The following is a 22139-nucleotide window of genomic DNA, read 5'->3' as shown; positions in this document are numbered from 1 at the left end:
CGTCCCCGTGGGGATTTTTGCCATCCCTAGATGCAACTATTAATTTTTCTTTTTCTAACTTCTTCTTATTATTATTATTATTATTATTATTATTATTGTCTTGGTTATTACTATTTTTAGGTTCGTGTGGGGATTAGCGTAGGGATGGCAAAAATCCCCACGGGGACGGGTACCCTCGGGGATTTTCCCCATTCGGGGAGGGTACGGGGAAAATTTTATACCCAATTTTTTTTTCGGGGAGGGGACGGGGAAAATTTTTTACCCAACTTTTTATTCGGGGAGGGGACGGGGATGAGGTGGAATCCCCGTCCCCTACCCATTTCCCCATTTTAATTTTTAATTTTATTTTTATTTTTAAAATTACTAATAAATAAATAACAAAATTATAAATATTGTTAAAAATAATAAATATCAAAATAGTTGTATGTTGGGAAAGTGGTCACCCCTTACCGGGAATTAGTTGAAGAGTATTAATTGAAGTTTTCACCAATTGTTTATTGCTTTGATTATACTGGTAGTAGTTCTTCTACTAGATCTACAGGGGATTCTTATAAGAAAGCAACCAAATGGATGACAGGTTTTGATGATTATGTAAACAATGGAGATTGTGCATTTGTTGCAGATGAATTAGATTCATATTTGGATGAGAAAGTTATACCCCAGATGGAAGATTTTAATATTTTGAGTTGACGGAAGACAAATGCTAATAGGTATCCTACATTAGCTCGAATTGCTAGAGATATTTTGGCAATTCCAATTACAACAGTTGCTTCTGAATCAGCTTTTAACACTAGTGGTAGAGTTGTGAGCCCATACCATAACAAACTTCATCCAAGCACATTGGAGGCCTTAATGTGCTGTCAAAGTTGGTTACGAGCTTACAATAGCGGTATGAGTTTATTTTAATATGATTAATTTAAAATCGAAAATAAAAAAATGTATTAGACTATTAGTTATTCGGGGACCGGGGACCCTCGGGGATCCCCTGTTATTATTCGGGGAGGGGATGGGGATTCTCTCAAGCAATTCTGACGGGGATGGGGAGGGGACGGGGACATATGCAAAATATCGGGGATGGGTATGGGGAGATTGGTCCCCTCCCCTCCCCTCCCCATTGCCATCCCTAGATTAGCGCCATCAAAGCATCAACTTTTACCCTCAATTATTATTTGAACCCGAGTAGTCATAGGCACAAAACACATTTACGACTACCAAAACTATGCGCAAATGAGAAAGAAAAATTAACATTATATTTTAGTATTCAATTCTTTTATCATTAAGTTTCTTCATAATTGAACTAATAATGTGACCTGGTTCGAATTTTGTAGAAGGTAGAAGAAGAAAGAAGCATTATACTCATGAGCATCCATTACTTTCCTGAAAATGTTAAATGAACCTAATTATATATATACGCACAAATGTAGTTAGTCTTTAATGTAGAAACTATTGACCAACTAAAAAAAATACGAACTCTAATGAATTTAGTATTTTTAATATATTAATTCACTTTGTTTATCTTTTATCCACATTGACATCCCAATTTATGAATTATTATTATACATTATTATATACATATAATACTTTTTGTCAAGTTTAATAAATTTTCTTTTATTAACTGAAAAAAAAAGGGAGAGAGAGAAAAGAATAAAAAGGGCAGTGAAATAAAATCGGCCTTGTCAACTTCCCAAATCCATGCAATATAGTTTCCATAAAAATCATGAAGCAAAAATGTAAGCACCAAACTATAAACAACTCAATACCAAAACATATTTCTATATTTGACCGTTGCCTTTGAAACACTATCACAAAAATATCTTACATTTCTTCCATTTCTGCACCGAAATGGCGTCTCTTCGCAACAGCACTATCCTTAACCCTCACAACAGTCGCTAATCGTAGCTATTCGTCTCTATAAAAAGAACCCACAAAGCATTTCATCGTCATCCCCAGAAAAACGACCATCAATGGCTTCCTCTTCTTCATTGGCTCCTTTAACAGTGACAAAAGAACAATTCAAAACATTTCACAACATAGATCGCATCCTGTTCACTAAGCTTGTCCACTACCTCGGCCGCAACTCCATTGAGTCCATGCAAGTCATTGCGTTATGGATTTGGCTTGAACATTCCGGACTGTGTCGAGATTTAGTGAACACATTGCTAACATGGCCGGATACGTTGATCACTTCGCTTGCCGATGAGGCCGTGTTGTGCTTGAGTTGCATCCAGAGCGATGAGTCATTTCCTTTCTCTTTACAGAACATCGAAGTAATTCCTTTAACTCAAAGCATCACCAAAAGTAGGGTTTCTTTAAGCTTCTTTCGTGACAATCGGCTCAAAATTCTACACGCGGTTACGAAGAATGTTATCGAAGTCTGCGCCAGAGCTTTTGAGGACCTTGTGCTACATGAGGTACAAAATAAGGCGATCATTCGCGATCAGAATGCTGAGAATAGTTTAAGAGGAAATGAAAATATGGTCAAACAGCAGCTTAGTGATTATGGTCCGATTGTGCCTGTTATGTCATATTATGATGCTGTGGTTCAGCGGCAACACGATGTTTTGAGAAATGAAGTCGACGAGATGTGGAGGCGTATGCAAATAAGTAGTAGTAATTCTGACGAGAAAGGAAATCATGATTATCAAGTAACTGTACCACCAGATGAGAGGACTATTTTTTTGACATTTTCTAAAGGGTACCCTATTTCAGAAAATGAAATCAGAGACTTTTTCATTAGGTATATATATGTGTGTGTGTATATTTCTTGCTATTAATTTTATTATTTATAGTGCTAGCTAGGACTTAATAGAATTTGATGGGTTAGTTAACTTTGTTATTACTTCTTCTGGTTTGAAATAAAAAAATTAAAATTGAACAGGAAATTTGGAGAGTGCTTTGAAGCTATTAACATGCAAGAAGTGGCATCGTCAACGGAGCAGCCACTATTTGCACGTCTTGTTATGGATTCTGCTTCCTTCATGGACGTGGTACTTGGAGGCAAGAGCAAAGCTAAGTTCTCCATTAATGGTAAGCATGTTTGGGCTCGAAAATACGTTCGTAAAAATCATCCACCACAGCCGTCATCTCCATCCCAACCGTCATCGTCGCCTAAGATATAGACAGTATATTGAAGTTGTAAACCTCGTCGGCAGAGCCTTGTGGCAGGACAAAAAGAACTGAATTTTTTTTTTTTTTTTTGCTTTTAATATAATTTTACTTTTTGGCCTCTGGTGCAATATATTTTCAATTTGGAGGATTATTAGGGTGCGTTTATTTTAGAAAAGAAAAATGATGTTCCTGACGTCAAATAAAAATTTGTTTGGTAGTTTGTTCTTAAAACAATATATGAAAATAAAAACAGTAAAAATATGTTTTGTTATTTGTTTAAAAATATGAAAAATAATAAGAGTACGTTTGGTTGTTTGTCTGAAATACAAATTTTTTTATGAAATAGCTTTCTTCAATTTATTTATACATTTTATCTTTATTTTTATAAGTTTAATCAAAATAAAATTAAATTTCATACAACAATAATAATTTTCAGAAAACCCTCTCATAATTTATTAAGTTGAAAAAAATTAAAATAAAATAATAAATGTAGAATTAATTAGCATATAAAAAAATAAAACTCTATACTACAATTATATTTATTATAGACGTTTAAGTAGTTCATTTACAAAAAGACTACAAAAATATTTGCATCCAAAACATGCCCAATATCTACGTCTATGCCTTTCAACATGAAGGCCATCACCCACAAATAAACACAAAAAAATGCTATACTACTAACAATAATAAGATCAGAGCCAAGTTTGCTAACCTAGAGGATTATGATTATGTTCTGAGTGAAGGACCATGGATGATTGCAAACCACTACCTCACTATCCGCAAAAGGTGTCCTTCTTTCCAACCAGAGGAGGATGCCATTAAGAATCTGGCTGTATGGGCTAATCAGCTGTGAAACTAGAAAAGCCAGATGAGGCTGGTGACAAGACAAGTTCAAATTGTACTTTTTGTGACCAATATATGACCGAGAAATGAGTTGATGAACCCTCATGGGTGGTCTTACCAGATATAGGAATTTCTCCATTCTTCGATGATCCAACGCGCTAAGGGATTTCATGTTCTCAGTATTCACCACTACCTGTAGATGCTCCTTGATTCTTCCTTTAAAAGAGGATAACGCCCTGGCAATTAAGCCAGCGTTCTCACCAGCAAGCTCTGATTCGCACCTCTCCTAGGCCTCATTTTCCTCCGCTCCTTGTTCGTTCCTCACCCTTTCTCTTGTCCACAATCGCCTTTTGACTAGAGGTAGAGAGAGAGAAAGCCGCCTCCCTCTAATCTTGATACTACAGTCTCCATATCGGCTAATAATACATAATAGCAATAAGGCAGATCTAGCCTTAAGAAGAGAGTGAGGAAAGGGCCTAGCTTCTCAATAATCTGGGAGACTCCACAAAGAATGTATGAGTCAGTGACAATGGTAAACATGAAGTTTCTTCGGCAACGCTTTTTTCCAAGCAAGATGCAAGAGGGGACGAGCGTGTCTCAGCACTTAGACAAGATGGAATAACAAATAAAAATTAATATAATAGAAAATCATACAAATTTTAAAGAACAATTAACAAAATCATAAAATTTCCCCCCAAAAAAAAAAGTAACCCTAGATTTTCGCTATAGTTGAAGAGATAAAAAACTAAAAACTAACGGTTGAAGAAGAAAAAAGATAGAAGTACTGGTTACAATTGAAGAGATAAGATAAAAGTAAATGGTTACAAGAGAAATGAAATAGAATAATAATTAAATAAATAAAATTGGTGGGCCAGAGCACCACCTTTTTCCCTAATCTTTTTTTATTTATTTCCCACTTTTATTAACAAAAGTTGAGAACGCCGATTTGGAGTAGTGAAAGAATAAAAACATTTTGTTCTTCAAAATTTTTAATGATTGTCGAAGGATTGCCAAACATGTTTTTATATTTTTTTTTTTTTGAAAAACACAAAACACCCAACCAAAAATAATATCAAACGCACCCTTAACTTCTTTAAACATGCTTATAGTTGTCCTAATGCAAATAAGATAAACTGAAAAAGTAGTTTTAAAAGTTATTACCCACGACCCATCAAACAGGGCATTTGGTCTAGTGGTATGATTCTCGCTTAGGGTGCGAGAGGTCCCGAGTTCAATTCTCGGAATGCCCCTCTAAATTTTGCAATTTCTTTTGGGTGATCCAAAGAGTCTATTCGTGCGAGAAAACTGCCTTGGTCCTCAAACGTGCCCTTCATCTTTCTCCTGCGGGACTGCTTGCGTGACATATCCATCACCTACTCAAAAAGTGACCCCGGCTCCGCTTGGGCTCGGTGTCTTGATAAAACAGAGCAGCTTAGCGGATAAAAGACACAGCTAATGCAATGGCATTCGCAATGATAGTCCTAAGCTTACGTGGTCCTGAATCTCAAGATTAGATGAAGATGGACAACCGTGATACATCTGTACTGTCTGGAGAACAAGATCGTGTCAAAATTAGATTAAGATGTAGAACCATTATACATAGGGATGGTAAATATCCAATTATGGATGGATAATATCCATCCAAACACAAATTCATAATTATTCATAATGGATATATCCATATCCATATCCAGTATTTAATATTGGACATGGATATGAATTTTATCCATATAGTTATAGAGATACATGGATATTTTATTTTTATTATATAAAAATAATAATATAAAATAGTTAAAATTTCAATATCAAATTTGGCTATTAAACTATTCATATTAGTAATAATATATATAAAAATAAATAAAATGGCGGTCCGGTGGTCGATGGCGGCGGTCCGGCAACTTTCCGGCAAATCCCGGCGGAGCTCCGGCGACCTTCCGGCGGTGCTCCGGTGACCTTCCGGCGAGATCCGGCGGTAGTTCCGGCGACTTTCCAGTGAAGGTCCATTTATAATATTAAATTAATAAAATAAAATAATAATTATTAATAGTATTAAATAAGTTAAAAAATTAAAGGATAATTTTGAAAATTTTATTTTGTAATATAAGGAGAATTTAAATTTTCCACTAGTTAATATAATATTTTTACAATTATTTGTTTATTATATTTGTTTATTTTTTATTTTATAAAATTAAAATTTTTTAAACTTGTGTTGGGTTAAACGGATATCCATTAGGTAAAAATAATTATCCATATCCATCTGGATGTAATTTTAAAATATTCATTTCAAGATCCAAAAATTTTTGGATGGATATTATCCAATCCAATTAAATAGATATTGTGGATATCTATTATGGAACGATTCAGTTGCCATCCCTAATTATACATCTGTGCTGTATAGAGAACAAGATCATAAGTCATAACTCAACACAGCTTCAAGCTTCAACGTTGAAAGAATACAAAAGACATCAATAATTTGCCTCCTTTCATCAGGCTATCATTAGTAAATTTTAGGTCAAAACAACAAAAGAACAGATTCAATCACTTTTACTATATGATAGATGATCAAAAACATTGTATTAATTATCCTCATCACTATTTACATGAAGTAAAATTGGCCTGTTTGAGTTTTGATTATGATTTGTGCAATAGCAGCAAAACTAATAGGAGTAGATGTACAGCAAATATGGCCTAAGGTCCTCAAGTTCCCATTTCAATGGAATGGGAAGTTAGTGCTAATGCAAAGTACTCGCTGTCCTCTGGAAAAGGTCATAAAGAGAGATAAGAATTTCAGCACTAATCAATATGATGATCAGCCATTCTAGGAAATCGGATTTCCGATTTTGAAGGATTTCCTGAAGAAAGCGAATATTATGCTGCAAAGAGAAGACAAAACTTCAAATCCAATGGTGATTTGCAAGTATTGGTAGAAGAGAGTTGATGAAGTTTCCATGACAAAAAGATCATACCTCCACAAACTTCAACTTAAAATCAAGACTGGCAAATCTCTGTGTTAGTTCAAATTCATCTCTGAGATACTCCCATATTTGGGCATATTTAGCATCCTTCCACGCGATGTCTGATCTGTAAAAAATCAATAAAATTTTGTGTGCGTTACACAAAAAGAAAATAAACGTACTTCTGTGGTACAGTTACTTCGACGGTAGTGTGTTGGCCAAAGTTGGTGGACATGGATTCTCTTGTTTGGACCTTATTCTGGGTCACTTATTGGTAAAAGACACATAGTTTCCTGGGCTCAGGTTTGCTTGCTTATGTACAGCAGCACTACAGTGTCTCACAAAGGTTTTGAAGAAATTTAAAAAAGTCCAGCTAGTCTTCTATGTGGGATGCCAAAAAATAAAATAAAAGAGAACCCAAGGTGTGACACCTTGGTTTTCTGTTCTTCCTTCTGTTTTTCCCTACTACCTTTTCTATTCATCTAATTTCTACATGTTGCAATCAGTTTTTGTTTTCGCAGGTATTTTCTTTTATCAGATCTAGGACCAGTGCCTTTGAAGAAATAAATTTCCAATTTCAAAACCAGCCTTTGACAACTACAAACAATCACTTAAAATTTCCTACTTTTCAAGTCCTGCAAGCCAAAAAGTAGATCAGGCTTCACAAATATGGATAAGTAATTCTACTATTTTCTCAAACTAAAAGCCAGTTAGCGAATGATGTAGTTATAACAGAAAGTTCATTCCAGAATAAACCATTACCTCTCAAAAAGGCCAAGCTTAAGAATAACATCAGCTAGATTAGAATTTGCCTTTCCTACTAGTTGAAAAAGTTTTTTGCTCTCCATGGTAAATGTCCCAGTTTTCTCCATACCACGGTTTATATCAGTAAATTCTGCAACCATCCCATCAACCTAAGAGAAGAGAAATTTTCTTAGTATTACCAAGTAATAATCTACCATGTAGACACTTCTAAGATTATATAGTACATACCTGTCGTACATAGTAGTCGAGAGCAATACTTTGACCTAGAACACTACCAATTATACGTATTCCGTCAATGTTCAAGAACTGTAACATGATGTGATCCAAACCCCCTTGCATCCATGTACTCAGAGTTGGCTTCTCTATCACTTCATACTCTGTAGTTTATATCAACTGCATTTAGACTACTTATTTTTTCAAAACTAAATACAAATAAAAGAAAAGCTCCTAACATGTGGCATCTTATGCTACTTCCACAAATTAGAGAAAGAAATACGTAACCACCTACAACTGGAGATGATATATAACAAAAATGTAAAGAATTAGAAAGTTGACATGCAGCTCCAATTAAAATCTGAAGACCAATAGAGCCCTCAATCCGTATATACATGACACTATCACTATTTGATTTTAAAAAACTACCATCCTAACTGGAGTTCACTGGCAACCAAACTTCTTTGGGTTATTGAAGGGATGTTACAAATGCTTAGCCTCTTCAAAATCATCCAGCTAAACCCTCATGTATGGAATAAGTACCCAAAACAATGATTCAGGAACCAGAAAAATCTCAAGTCCACTGCTCTGTCCAAAATGAAAAAGGTTCCACTCCCCCAGGCAAACTCAAAGCAAATACTTCTCCAGTGACCGCATGTATTTGTACGGATCAGTCTCAAATGAAATAAGTTGAGGACACCTTGGTACAAAAGAAATATTAACACAAGAAAACCTAGCTGGAGATAAATTGTGAAGAGGTATTTGCAGTTGAGTAAGCATTTTTAATTGATTTACCTATGTTTAGCAACAAAAAATTCATTTTCTGCTTGACCAAGAAGTAAAATTAACTTTCTTTGTTTCAAATTTAATATCATAGATGCAAGATGTGTCAAATATTTATGCTATCATGTTACCATTAGCAATATGTGAGTGACTTAGTGCCTAAAATTGAGGATGTATAAACTTACCATCCTTTCTCATTTCCGGAAGTAAACCCGATGCATGTCTTTCCACAATTTTCAGATACCCATCAACCTCAGGTTCACTGACATTAAACAAGACAATGGAACCATACTGAAAAACTACCATGAAACAGCAGTCACTTCCACTAATGCTAGCACCTGTGCCCTGAGACAAGGAACTTAGAAGTCCCTTTAGTAAGATATCAACAACTTTTAGCAAAACACAGAAAACCCTTGCTAAATTTTTATAATCAGAACATTCAAAAGCAATACAAATAAATTGCACTGATTGGACATCAGTGCTGATAATAATTGGAGGAGAAGGCAAAATAAATCTGTCAACTATAGCCCCACTACAAACAAAGAAATATGTAGTTTTAATTTGAATGAATGCATGTATATAACAAATATTTCCAATCCTTTCCTGTAATCTAACTCAAAACATTGTACTCCACTTGCATTCTGTAAAGTAAGGCATATAAACAATGCATTTACACACGAATTCCAACAAATTCACAACAATACACACGAATTAACATAGCCTAATAAAACAGAAGCAATGCATGAACTTACGCTGGGATTGGAAAGAGTGCCAAACTTCAATACAACATAATTAGTCATACGCGACGTTGGTGGAATAAAATTCTGCCTGTTCTGATCCACCAAGCCCCTCAAATCCACACTACACCAAAACAAAACCACAAAAAATTAGCTACACAATTACGTATTTACAACTTCAAAGTTAAAACAACACAATTCCCCCCTCGATTGCATTCCAAATTGTAACATACTTTTAAGTATTAAGATTAGGGTTTTAGCTTTTTCAGTTGAGGTTCAGGGTATCAAGCTTAATAGAAATAAAAATTAAAAGAAATAATTCCTTTCATTTTTAATTAAAAATTGTTTATTTATCATAACTTGTCAAAAATAAAAATAAAAATAAAAATAAAATTTAGCAAACCTAGTGGAGAAGAAGTAGGCTTTAACGGGAATATTAGTCCTAGGGTCCTCCTCTTCCTCCTCCAAGCTACCGTTTGCGCCGTCACCAACTTCAGAGCAGGAAACGGCGTCGTTCCAGTCGACAACCACCTGTGGTTCGGCAGAGGAAGCCGAAGTGATGCAATGAGCAACAAGCGAGCTGCTGAAATCGAAATGGAAGATTTGTTCGTTGAGAATCGAAGAAGAATAAGAATGCGAGTCCCTTGTGCGGATACATGTCACCGTTTTGGCAAGGGACACCGAGAGAGGGATCAGCGGCCGTTGGTAGCGGTGGTAGTGATGACGCGGCGGAGGACTGGGGGTTTTAGTGAAGATTGTTCGAACGGGCTGGCACAGTTTTGTGCGCCACATTTCCGCTCCGTTTTTGTCTGCGTCTGTGTTGCGTTTTGTTGGGGGTTTTAGTGAGGCCAGTTTTTAGGGGATAGAGTGTAGCACTAATACGGTGTCGTTTTTAAAATACAAACTTTTTTTTTTAAAAACGACCAAAAAATTAATTTTATTATTATAATTATCACTGTTATAAAATTTAAGCTAGCTGCCAAGAACACATAGTTAAGTTGCTGGGCACGGCTTTCTTTTAATTATAAGATGGAGGGTTTGAATCTTTCAAGTAGAGATGGCCAATGAACCGGACGGTATATGTTCGTATGGGACACGCAGCACGCATGTGGACTGGGTTAGGTTTAGAATTTTACACACTCACCTTGAAAGCACGACGCAGTTAGAGATTGACTAAGTATGGCACGATGAAAAAGGCTGCAATAAACATATTTTATTTTTAATAAAAGCAAAATTAAATTTTTATAATTTTATAAATAACTTTAAATTGAATTTTTTAAATTCATTTAATTCTCTATAATTGATTTATATTTATAATTTATTAAATAAATAATTGATATCATGTTTTTATAAATATGCATTAATATTATTGTGAATTATGAACTATGACTCTATGTAAATTCAAATTAACAATTAAGTTAACATTTAAGAAAAATTATTATTATTATTATTATTATTATTATTATTATTATTATTATTATTATTATTATCATTAAAAAAATTCTAATACTATAAGGTCAAACTTAATAATTAATATTATATTCTCTTACTATTATTAGTTTATTATTATTGAATATGGACTTGAATTTTCAATTTTCGATTCTATTAAATTTAAATAAAGACATATAGACTTGAAAAAGAAAAACGTCAACAACTTAGCATACGCTCTTAATTTTTTTTTTTTTTAAAAAATAGTTTATGGGTTTTTTTTCCTTAGCCATGGCACGTGTGTCGGGCCGGGCCTAAGCAAAAAAGACTTAGGCACGATATGGCACAAAACACATAGTGGACACAATAGGGTATGAGTACACATGAGCCTTGTTGCCAGCCCAGCCTATTGCCCATCTCTACTTCCAAGTGATTGTAAGACTGATTTATACTTTTTGTTTATGCTTTGGTGGTATATTTATTCTATATGAGATTTAGTTGTATTATATATATAATACTAAAAAAAGGTATGGATCTTAGAAAATTGAATACATGAAATGAATTAGGTTACATTTACTACTATTGCATTGTGACTGTCAAACTACAAGTGCTATAAAATTGATATTTTAGTGTGGAAAAACAATTGAACTACATTGAGGACCAGTTTACTACTATTGCGTTGTGGCTCTCAAACTACAAGTGCTATCCTTAGTGTGGAATAATATTTGAGTTACATTTAGGATCAGTTTAGTAATGTTGTAGTTTTTAAAATAATTGTTGTTAGTTGTACAAGATAAATAATAAATTGTGAAGAGAATTAATAAAACGTTTGGTAAAATTTATTTTTAAAAATACGGTGAGTTTTAAAATTAATCGTGTGCGTTTGATAATTTTAAACGCTAAACTGCAATAAGATTATAAATAATTAAATTGAACATAACATTTAATAAAATTTATTTATACATTTGTAGACATGCATATTAAATTTTTATTATATATTGTGTATATATATATATAATAATAATAATAATAATAAAGAAAATAAATATTTTTATTACTAATTTTTTATTTTGTTATCTCAAAATAATTGGTGATATTAATAATTTCTTTAAAATTAATGATTCTATTTCTTAATTAATAAGAATCATTTTGGATTTTATGATATTTATGAGATATAAACACACGAAATTATATTAAGTATAAAATTAATTCTCAAAATTCAATTTTAAAAAGTTCATTCGTTTCTTTTCAAAATCTACTGTAACGTTTGATGATTTTACCAAAAGTAATTTCTAAAAAAAATTACCAAACATCAAAATTAACTGTTAACTTTTTAAAATCAATTTTAGCCTTCTAAAAATAATTCCAAATGGGTCCTTAATATTTGCTATTTTAACTTTCTCGCCACAATTACGGATGTAGTCGATTTAGAGTTCTAGCTTGATTTTTTAAATGTAAGAGCATCACCAAAAGGCTATTCAAATAAGATTTTATTACTTATTTGCTTATTTGAAGAGTCACATCAATATTTAAAGCTCCAAAAGACACTCCAATTAAGATTCTTCAAATAAGAATTGATTCTCTCTCTTTAAATTTGGAGAGTTAATTTCTCTCTCTTCAATTTATATTTTATTATTTTTCATTGAAGAAAGAGAGAGAAGTGCTTTAATTACTATTAACTTTTCCTTTAAAAAACTAATTATATGATTAAAATAATATTAATTTATTTCTATTTAAAGAGTCTTTTGGAGAATATCATATTTTTTTATTCTTCTATTTGCCACATCGGTAAGTAAATAGGTATTTGAAGAGTAAAATTTATAGAGTCTTTTGGAGATGCTCTAATAAAGTTTTATAAGAGACCAATCAAATATCACGTCACTTATTTAGCGTGTGCAATTGCAATATAACATGACATTGATATATTGATTATTATTATATATACATACACACATGGTAATTATAAAAAAGCAACTAAAGAGCGATCAAAGAATCCTTAAAACCATCTTTACATTGACAACATAAACATTATTAATTTATTATTATCATTGAACGAACAAGAAGAAATCATACGTTTTCTTTTATTTTGTATTTTTGTTTTCATTTATAATGATATTAGAATTAGGTTGAACCGATGAACCCTTTCTTTCCCAAATAGGCCAAACCTTTTGGGTTTATCTTACTAAATTAAGACAATAACCCATAATTAAAATCAATCATCCTCTTATTAAACTTCCACCCAAAAAGAGTATTTCTTTGAAGTTTTTATGGATTTATTTATGATGTTGTATGTATTTTTACAGTATTAATAGTGGGATTAATGTGGACCATTAGTTTTAAGTGTCTTAATCTCAATCGTTCATTCAATATAATAGATAATTAAATAATTAATGAAAAGGTAGCAGGTAACTTACAAGTTGCTGGTAAATATTTGTTTTTTAATTTTAAATTAATATTAATTTGAGAAAAAGCCACACTCATCTTAAGGTTTGCTCAAATAATCATACAAATCCACTTACTTTCATAAATGGTAACACAAACCCCTAATTTTCATAAATGACTATTATACCTTTTGATTTAAACAACCTAAATAAATATAAATATAGTAATAGGGTAAATAATAATAATAATATCATATGATACAAATAAAATATTACAATATAATTAATAAAATAACATGTATAATGAAAAAAAATATTAAGTTACTATTAATCTATCCCGATGGATTTATTAAAATCTACTAATCCAAAAATTGACTTTAAGATAGATATTAATACAGATATAGTTAGAAAAGATATTGTAAATAAAGCACTATAAATTTTTATAAATTGTTGTGAGTGTTAGGTATAACTATTTCAATATTCTATATCATACATTGTACTTAAGATGTTGATTTTGTTGAAGTGTCATGTTATTAAACATTAAGCTTTGCATTTATAATGTGCTACAACTTTAATGTAAAATGTAATAAAAAATATAAAGACATTTTTTAGTAGTCAATTGTAGTTTTCTTTTAAAAAATACTACTATAGAAAGACAATTGGTAACATGTAATAAAAATAATGTGGAAAAAAGTTAATAGAGGTGATTTTTCTTGTAGTTATTAAGACATATGAATTGACACACACACACACACACACACACCCATATTGAGTACTTCTATCTACCCCTATTTATTAATAGAAGAGAAATTAAAGTCGTAATTATCCTGATAACCCTGATATATTATGAATTGATAAGTCATAGATAAATATCAGTGAAAATTAATTTTTACGTTAATGAAGTAAACCATATATAGGCATGTAATTAATCTAAGGTCAAATTAAATATATCACATGTCAATTTCATGCAGTAGTCCAATTTTTAACACTTGCATATAGTTTTGTAAGCTAATAAGCGATAATCCAATGAAATATACCACATGAGAAATTGAAGGGCTATTATTTATATTTCACTATTGGACAAGTATGCATCTTCTAATACTCTTCAATGGCCATAAATTAACATAAAAAAATCACATAGCATAGACTACATCCGTTTGCATGCTCTCAAATAGATTTTGGAATTAGTTTGATTACATGATAACCAAATTATCTTATAATATTAATGATATAATTTAAGTACTATTTTAACAATTTTGAGCTTTAAATTAAATCTTTAAATTAATTACATATTGTCACTCTTTCCTTTTTGGCTTGAAATTACTATTTAATAAAATTACGAAAAGTCGATAATGAATGGTTTAAGATACATAGGTAAGATAAACTTTAAAAGTCTAATGAAACATTCCTATGAATGTGGGTTTGTATACATGTTCATATATTTCATTGAAATTATATATTTTATTGAATTTTGTGTTATTAAATAAGTGAAAATATAAGAATATTTAAAATTGTAGGGGTGGTCATTAAAACTTCTCATACCTCTGCCAACTCCACGATCCAAACAATTTTTTTAAAGAATTCCCAACATTTTAGCCACTTTATTAACCGGCTATGTTATTTTAAAAATAATTAAAAATTTTATTAATAAATATAATGTGCATTATTGATTAAATCTAATGGTTCATATTGCTTACACTATTGGTGCTGTAAAAAAATTACAGCATCATAGAGAGACCCAGTTTTTATTTATAAATACATACAAATTATAAAATCTTAAAATTTTTTTCTGCTTATTGTATAATTTCTATCTATATAATTGTTAAATTTTAAAGGTTTCTCAAAAAAATATTTTCAATTGAAATTTAAAATATAAATGCAGATTATAAAATGGAGTGGGTGTAGATTTTTTTTAAAAGAATAATTTATTTAAGTGATAATTTATCTTTAATTACTTTGATAATTAAAGGATGATTTTTATGAAAAATTTAGCAAGGGGTCAAAAGGCCTACTCCTCCTCAAATTATCTGGTCCCATTCTATATCTTTACTTTCTCTACTAATCGAAAGAGGATTTTAGATTTTTTTTTCCCTTCAATTCCACACTATATTCTTCATCTTTCTTTTTTTTTTTTGGGTGTCATTTGATCGTAACTCGAGAAAATTTAATAAAAAAAAGAAAATTTTTACAAGGATTGAGAAAAATTCAAATTTTTAAAATTTTGAAACTAGAAGTTACTGAGAGGTTTTGTGAATGATTAAATAGTTAAAAAATACCCACTTTTTGCTAACAAATTAAAATTTTAATCCTCTCATGAAATGATTTTAGAAAATTACTCTATACCAAATAATTACACAATTTTTTTACTGAAAACTGAGGTAGATAACCAAATAACGAAAAGGTTTCTCTTAAACTTCTAAACGCAAACAAAATCTACTCGAAGAGTGACAAATGATAAAAGTCTTACAATTCTTGTTACGGCGAAACGTAAAATGGTTCACATAAATAAATAAGAGTTCTGCTATTTGTCCCAGGTCAAACCCCGAAAACTAAAGCAAAACGACGTCGTTTGGAGATGTTCTAATAAAGTTTTATAAGAGACCGATCGAATATCATGTCACTTATTTAGGTTTAGTGTGTGCAATTGCAATATATTATGACATTGATATATTAATTGTTATATATACATACACACATGGTAATTATAAATAAGCAACTAAAGAGCGATCAAAGAATCCTTAAAACCATCTTTACATTGACAACATAAACATTATTAATTTATTATTATCATATCATTGAGCGAACAAGAAGAAATCATGCGTTTTTTTTTTTTGTACTTTTGTTTTCATTTATAATGATATTAGAATTAGGCTGACAGTAACCCATAATTAAAATCAATCATCTTTTTATTAAACTTCCACCTAAAAAGAGTATTTCTTTTAAGTTTTTATTTATAAATGCATACAAACCATTAAATCTTAAATTTTTTTCTTCTTATTGTATAATTTCTATCTATATAATTGTTAAATTTTAAAGGTTTCTCAAAAAAATATTTTCAATTAAAATTTAAAATATAAATACAGATTATAAAATGGAGTGGGTGTAAATTTTTTTTAAAAGAATAATTTATTTAAGTGATTAATTTATCTTTAGTTATTTTGATAATTTCAATTAAAGAAGAGTTTTTATGAAAAATTTTAGCAAGGGGTCAAAAGGCATACTCCTCTTCAAATTATCTGGCCCCATTCTATATATATTTTTACTTTCTCTACTAATCGAAAGAGGATTTTACTTTTTTTTTTTCTCTCTTCAATTCCACACTATATTCTTCATCATCTTCTTCTTTTTTTTGTGTCATTTGATCGTAACTCGAGAAAATTTAATAAGAAAAAGAAAAATTTACAAGGATTGGGAGAAATTCAAATTTTTAAAATTTTGAAACTAGAAGTTACTGAGAGGTTTTGTGAATGATTAAACAGTAAAAAAATACCCACTTTTTGCTAACAAATTAAAATTTTAATCCTCTCATGAAATGATTTTAGAAAATTACTCTATACCAAATAATTACCCAATTTTTACTGAAAACTGAGGTAGATAACCAAATAACGAAAAGGAGGTTTCTCTTAAACTTCTAAAAGCAAACAAAATCTACTTGAAGAGTGACAAATGATAAAAGTCTTAACAATTCTTGTTACGGTGAAACGGAAAATGGTTCACATAAATAAATAATAGCAAATCACACAGATTTGTAATCAAGACATGTTAGAGTTTATTATTTGATTACATCTGACAAGAATGTCCCCGAAATTGATAAAACGCCAAATGTTTTGCACATGACAGGAAAAATATCTGCAATATTTTATAATTTTTAATTAATGTAAGCCACGGCAACTGTTTGGGCCTTGCAAGAGTTAGGTACTGATTGTGGCCTTTGTGGGGTTGAGTGGGGTCCAAGCTAATTATTTCTCTTGAAGCTTCCATTTAAGGAATGGATAACACCGAGCTACTTGAGTTCATGGGCCATTAAGAGAGAATAAATCTAATCAAATAATTGATTACACAAGTCAAATTACACGGTTTTTCTTTTTTTTTTTAAAAAAAAAAAAAAACTACTGCTATTATGTATTATCAAGTAATCAGGTGCATTTTGGTAATTTAGTCTCAGCACGACGAATATAAATTTGTTAATTGAGCTATGAATTAATGGGAACAAAACAATTTGATTGATAGCTCTCTTATCTGAACACACGTCTTCATCTCTCTCTCCAAACCCATGAGTTGCCTTTTTAAGAATCATTTGTAAAATTATTTTTTTATTAGTACAAAGGATTGGGTAAACATTTGCAATTCTAAATTTTTTGTCCAAAATAATTTTGTTCAACAATTGTATGTTTCAAGAATTTATAATAATTTTATTAGTTTCGTAAAATATATTATCCAAATGTCATATTTACCGAACACAATTAATTTTTATTGCACAGAACCCCAATACTAAAAGGGGCCTACAATTCTTAGTTATCTAACGGCTAGCTTCACATTTTGTGGCCACAAAATTGTAGGACTAGAAGACACAAAATGTAAGACATTAATTGAAAGGAATTCGTATGTATTTATTGTACAATTTTTGATATGCCGATGATGGTCATAGAATTTTGGAAGTTATTGTGTGTTAATAGTTTTGGAATAGTTCCAATTTGGAATCTACTTGAAATAATACAAAGATCAATATTATATAGACCATACAATACTTGTCATGAAAATTAAGTATATAAATATAAGTTATCACCAAAGCATTGAAACAATTTTTTTCTTACACTTGAAATAAATACAAACTCCGCAAACTAATGTAAGCTTGCTAATATTATTATGCTCAACTACACTTTCTAGAGACCAAAATATAAGATGGTGATCAAACCAAACTGTTGCACCGAACAAACTTTAGCTTCTGTAATTGCGCAAATGATGAGAATTGTCGATGGCGGCAGATGTGTTTTGTGTTGCGAGAAACATGTTGCGGGCTGCAGGGTTATTATTAATCTGCTGCTGAACTTGAATGGTATTAGCTGCAGGAGCAGTAGTGGGAGAAGAAGAGAATCCTGATGATGCTGCACTTGATAACAAATTCACTGGCATTGCTGCAACACTACCGTTATTGTGCATTTGCCATGCCCAGTTTGTGAATCCGGGTGAAGAAACACCTTGAACCCTCTTCTCCTTAGCCATTTCCTGTTATTATTTATTCGAAACTGAGGTTAATTCATCAACAGTCACACGAGAAGGGATATGAAGTTGTATCGAAAAATAAGGGACGTGGAAGATGATGAGTAGCGTAGTAGTACCTCATGGCTTTGGGGAGGCATTGTTAGGCCATGATGGGGATGATGGGGTTGTAATTGCACACCCATTGAAGCATAAACAGTGCTATCAAGCTGGTAAATCAGAAGTGTACGTAATAAGAATATGCATAAAGGCTGTAACAGTGTTACTACCCACATTATGAAATGCATAGGCAATTTTTGCTAGAAATTAACTTACCACTCGTCTCTCTTTGTTGGGCATTTGGCAAGCCTCACAATAAATAGTACTTGAAGGCTGGGAAATTCCAATGCTCAAATCAAGATTGAGGTTGTTGCTGCTACCTGCATTCAATTTTTTTTTTTTTAAATGACAATTAACTTAAGCAGAAAATCAAGCACATGTATACATAAAATAAAAAATAGATCATCATCATCAATGAATTAATTTAATACCTCCATTCTTAGAATCTAAAAGCGTCTCTCGTTGATAAGCACTTGGCTCAAAATTGGTTACTGCTTCTCTTCCATTTTGCTTGATTGCAGCTTTGTCATAGGCCCTGGATTCAAAAAGCAATGGAGATTCTTCAGACCAACCCATTTCTAAATTATGGTGTAAATTTCAGTTTCAGAAGGAAAGAATAACTCATGATCACAAGGACCTTGCGGCTTCTGCTTCGTTGTCGAACAATCCAAGATAAACATACCTGCGAGCACAAAGTTTAACTCTAATTCTACTTCTCTGGTGTACAATTTTATCAGGTTTCATAGTTTTCACAAATTAAGTTTCTAGCATTACCAAGTTTTTAGGGCTAAAAATATTATTAAAGATTGGAAGTTGTGAATATATATATATATATATATGTACTCACTTCTTTCCAAGGAGCTGTCCCATTCTAGCTTCCCATCTACCACATTTGTGCAATGTGACACCTCTGTATTTCGAGCTTCCTCTTGCAAATCCATTGCTTTGCCGACGAAGAATCAGCACAAATTCTTCTTTGGATAGATGCTTCATCTGCAGATCAATCAAGTTAACGCACGTACAATCAAGTCATTAAATAAAATACAGCACATACAAAACCCAGAACCCAACACATAATTCGTTGGTGATTAATTATGGTGCATGTTAATTACCTGCTTCATATCTTCTTCATAATCAGTTACACCGAAGTTAAGATCAGCATCAACTCCTCTGAACTTAATTGCAGCCCGATCGTATGCCCTGAAAATTACAAGATCCAAATTTAGAAAACTAACTCCACACATAGGACCATATTTTTTACCCAAAAAAGGAAAAAAAAGAAAAAGAAAAGAAAAGCACATGATCACTGATAATTAACTATATCTCTGATTAAATTAAAGAAAAGATATAAAGATATAGATTCTAACCTTGCTGCAGAATGGGCAGTGTCAAATCCACCTGACAAAAAGTTCGCCAGAAAAAAAAAAATCAATAATCATCCAAATTATAACCAAAAATATATACAACAACATTAAACTGCAGATTATTAACTTACCCAAATACACTTGCTTCCCGCAATCCCTGCGCATAATTTATCATATTCAACACAAATAAATTAAGTTAATTATGATTAAAATGAAGACAATTAATTAATTAATGTATAAAAAATCAAATTATATATAATATATTTATGAATGATCGATGATAACCAGATATGTGATTCCCATCTGCTGGTTCTTCGATAAAACGTGACACCGCGGTACTGAGAGCTTCTAGACCTCGGCCCTCGCCTGCTTTTTCTCACTTGCTGCGGCTTCTGCTGCACGGGTTTCAGCCCTTGCCCGCCAGCAGCTGACTCATCGTCAACATCATCAGCAGCAGCGGCGGCGGTGGCACAAGATAAATTCAACCACTGACCCGTAGTCGCACTCGTAGTGGACCCCGCTCCAGTCACCGGAAAGAGCTGACGCGTGATTGGAACAGCCTTATCATCAAGAATTGCTGCTGCTGCTGCTGCTGCTGACGCCGCCGGCTGGTAATTATTATTATTATTATCGTCATCCTCGTTTTCTTTCTTAAATATACCGAAAACGAACGGGAAGCTGACGTGGTTGTTGGAAGCGTTATCAGCAGCTTCTTCGTTGTTGATGACGGACGAGTTCGACGTTCCCGAATCTTCCATTTGCATCGCCGTGATCTTGATATTATTGTTACTGCTATAATTAATCTTCTTCTTGTTCTTGTCTGCACAGATTGAAGACGACTCGCAGGAAGCAATATCGAGATTGAGATCCAACATATCTTTGCTTTACTAATTTGTTATCTTGTTGATAATCAGCCAGCCGACGATGTGGTGGTCTTTGTTGCCAAACAGAAGCAAAACGAGATACAGGACGAGTGATTGATCATCAAGCTATAAGTTTATGCTTAAGCAAAGCCAAGAAAAGAAAGAACAAGAAAATGCAAACCGGGGCGTTTTTGTGGGCAAATAATGGAGAAAAGAGGAATGGCAAAACAATTGAAACTGACAGTCGATGAAATGAAATGAGAAGAACATAATGGGCAAATAAAAAGGTAAAAGGAGATAGCGACGCGTTCGCGGTGAAGGTCAAGTTATGTGTATCCGGAGCCACCATTGTTTTATTTTATTAATTACTTTTCACTTTTTGTTTTCTATTTTTTTGTTCTCACCTTTGTTTTTCTTTTTTTCTTATCTTTTTATCTACATAATAATAATAATAATAATTTATTGCTCTGTATAATTTGTGGATTTTTTTTTTTATCTCGATTTAGATGTTGTTATTTATTAAGTTCGTAATTATTTTTGATCATTGAAAGTGAAAAATCCAATGTTTGAATTCATGCATTGGGGCTGGTGGACTGGAGCCTGCTTTTAAGCATGTGTGACATTGAATTATATTTGAGTTATACTGTACGTTTCTTAAATAGTACTTTTAATTTTTTTTTTAAACTATTTTAAGTAAGGCGACACGTTCATAATAAGTAAATCTTATAATAGTATTATCCGATTGATAGATGTTGCCATTCGAGTCTTTTTATTTGACTTACCCTATAAGTTTACATTTCTAATTTTGGATATTAGAAAAGGTTGAAAATTTAAAGAAAAAAAAAAGTAGCATATTGCACACATTTCTTTAATTGCTTAACAGTTTATTCACATGAATCATCAATTTAGGTAGCCGCATTCAGCACGGCTGCCGGCTGGTCGGTCCCCAATCAGTCCAGTCTTTTACACGAAATTCACATTGGCAAAAGTCAACAGTAAAAAAAAAAAAAAACACGCTAAAATGATTAAAAATCCCTATTCACTAATTTATTTATTAGACAGAGTCCACGTCACTCTAGCCGTCCACGTGGCGCTCAGTAGTAGATGGATAACAAATGGACGGAGATATCGTAGCCTAATTTAGAAAACCAATCATGCTGGACAACGTTGACGATACCATAAATGGTACTTAACGAGAGTGGAGCGGAGCGGAGCGGACCGGACAACTAAGTCAATAAAATCCGACGCTTGGGGCTGGCTTCTGTGGTCCCCACTGGGGAATCGCAAGGTAGACGGAAATGGCAAGTGGTGTTATGGGCATGATGGGGATTGACATTTCGTTTAGTAACGTGATATATGCGTTGTATAAGTACCTGATATT

General features: G+C 32.2%; 3 protein-coding genes and 1 non-coding gene across 6 annotated transcripts; 2 read left to right on the top strand and 2 right to left on the bottom strand.

The window, feature by feature from the left end:
• Positions 1 to 1958: 1958 nt before the first annotated feature.
• LOC102628170 (uncharacterized) lies at positions 1959 to 3400 on the top strand. The gene is made up of 2 exons (XM_006486426.2): positions 1959 to 2737; positions 2879 to 3400. Exons 1-2 carry the CDS (start codon positions 1965 to 1967, stop codon positions 3117 to 3119), a joined length of 1014 nt encoding a protein of 337 aa, XP_006486489.1. The 5' UTR covers positions 1959 to 1964; the 3' UTR covers positions 3120 to 3400.
• A 1729-nt stretch (positions 3401 to 5129) lies between these two features.
• Positions 5130 to 5201, top strand: TRNAP-AGG (transfer RNA proline (anticodon AGG)). Its single transcript has one exon. It is a non-coding gene; the product is annotated as a tRNA-Pro (tRNA).
• A 1273-nt stretch (positions 5202 to 6474) lies between these two features.
• Positions 6475 to 10237, bottom strand: LOC102627187 (protein RETARDED ROOT GROWTH-LIKE). Of its 2 annotated transcripts, none has more exons than XM_006485884.4 (7): positions 9807 to 10237; positions 9419 to 9527; positions 8852 to 9035; positions 7899 to 8047; positions 7668 to 7819; positions 6918 to 7032; positions 6475 to 6824 (listed from the first exon to the last, which is right to left on the bottom strand). In XM_006485884.4, the coding sequence occupies exons 1-7, from the start codon at positions 10193 to 10195 to the stop codon at positions 6684 to 6686; spliced, it is 1239 nt and encodes a 412-aa protein (XP_006485947.1). In that variant the 5' UTR covers positions 10196 to 10237; the 3' UTR covers positions 6475 to 6683. The 2 variants fall into 2 exon arrangements, with proteins under 2 accessions (XP_006485947.1, XP_015388088.1); XM_015532602.3 differs by having other exon boundaries at positions 8852 to 9011.
• A 7708-nt stretch (positions 10238 to 17945) lies between these two features.
• Positions 17946 to 21063, bottom strand: LOC102627474 (AP2-like ethylene-responsive transcription factor TOE3). Of its 2 annotated transcripts, XM_006485885.4 has the most exons (10): positions 20181 to 21063; positions 20027 to 20052; positions 19899 to 19929; positions 19644 to 19731; positions 19379 to 19524; positions 19169 to 19213; positions 18963 to 19066; positions 18748 to 18851; positions 18552 to 18641; positions 17946 to 18438 (listed from the first exon to the last, which is right to left on the bottom strand). In XM_006485885.4, exons 1-10 carry the CDS (start codon positions 20768 to 20770, stop codon positions 18151 to 18153), a joined length of 1512 nt encoding a protein of 503 aa, XP_006485948.1. In that variant the 5' UTR covers positions 20771 to 21063; the 3' UTR covers positions 17946 to 18150. The 2 variants fall into 2 exon arrangements, with proteins under 2 accessions (XP_006485948.1, XP_006485949.1); XM_006485886.4 differs by lacking the exon at positions 19169 to 19213 and having other exon boundaries at positions 20181 to 21062.
• Between the last annotated feature and the right edge of the window lie 1076 nt (positions 21064 to 22139).

This window comes from Citrus sinensis, chromosome 4 (assembly GCF_022201045.2).
Source record: "Citrus sinensis cultivar Valencia sweet orange chromosome 4, DVS_A1.0, whole genome shotgun sequence".
Taxonomy (NCBI): domain Eukaryota; kingdom Viridiplantae; phylum Streptophyta; class Magnoliopsida; order Sapindales; family Rutaceae; genus Citrus; species Citrus sinensis.
Note: the sequence above shows the minus strand (reverse complement) of the source record. Positions and strands in the feature narration are given on the sequence as shown.

Bases quoted from the DNA above. Each gene is read 5' to 3' on its own strand.
- LOC102627474 (XM_006485885.4), bottom strand. From the start codon at position 20,770: ATGTTGGATCTCAATCTCGATATTGCTTCCTGCGAGTCGTCTTCAATC. The intron at 20,053-20,180 runs GTTATCATCGAT...AATTATGCGCAG, and splicing joins AGATGGGAATCACATATCTG to GGATTGCGGGAAGCAAGTGT. The intron at 18,852-18,962 runs GTATTAAATTAA...AATTGAATGCAG, and splicing joins TTTAGATTCTAAGAATGGAG to GTAGCAGCAACAACCTCAAT.
- LOC102628170 (XM_006486426.2), top strand. From the start codon at position 1,965: ATGGCTTCCTCTTCTTCATTGGCTCCTTTAACAGTGACAAAAGAACAA. The intron at 2,738-2,878 runs GTATATATATGT...AAAATTGAACAG, and splicing joins ATCAGAGACTTTTTCATTAG to GAAATTTGGAGAGTGCTTTG.
- LOC102627187 (XM_006485884.4), bottom strand. From the start codon at position 10,195: ATGTGGCGCACAAAACTGTGCCAGCCCGTTCGAACAATCTTCACTAAA. The intron at 9,036-9,418 runs GTAAGTTCATGC...ATCTTACTAAAG, and splicing joins GCACTCTTTCCAATCCCAGC to GGACTTCTAAGTTCCTTGTC. The intron at 8,048-8,851 runs GTAAGTTTATAC...TATAAACTACAG, and splicing joins TCCGGAAATGAGAAAGGATG to AGTATGAAGTGATAGAGAAG.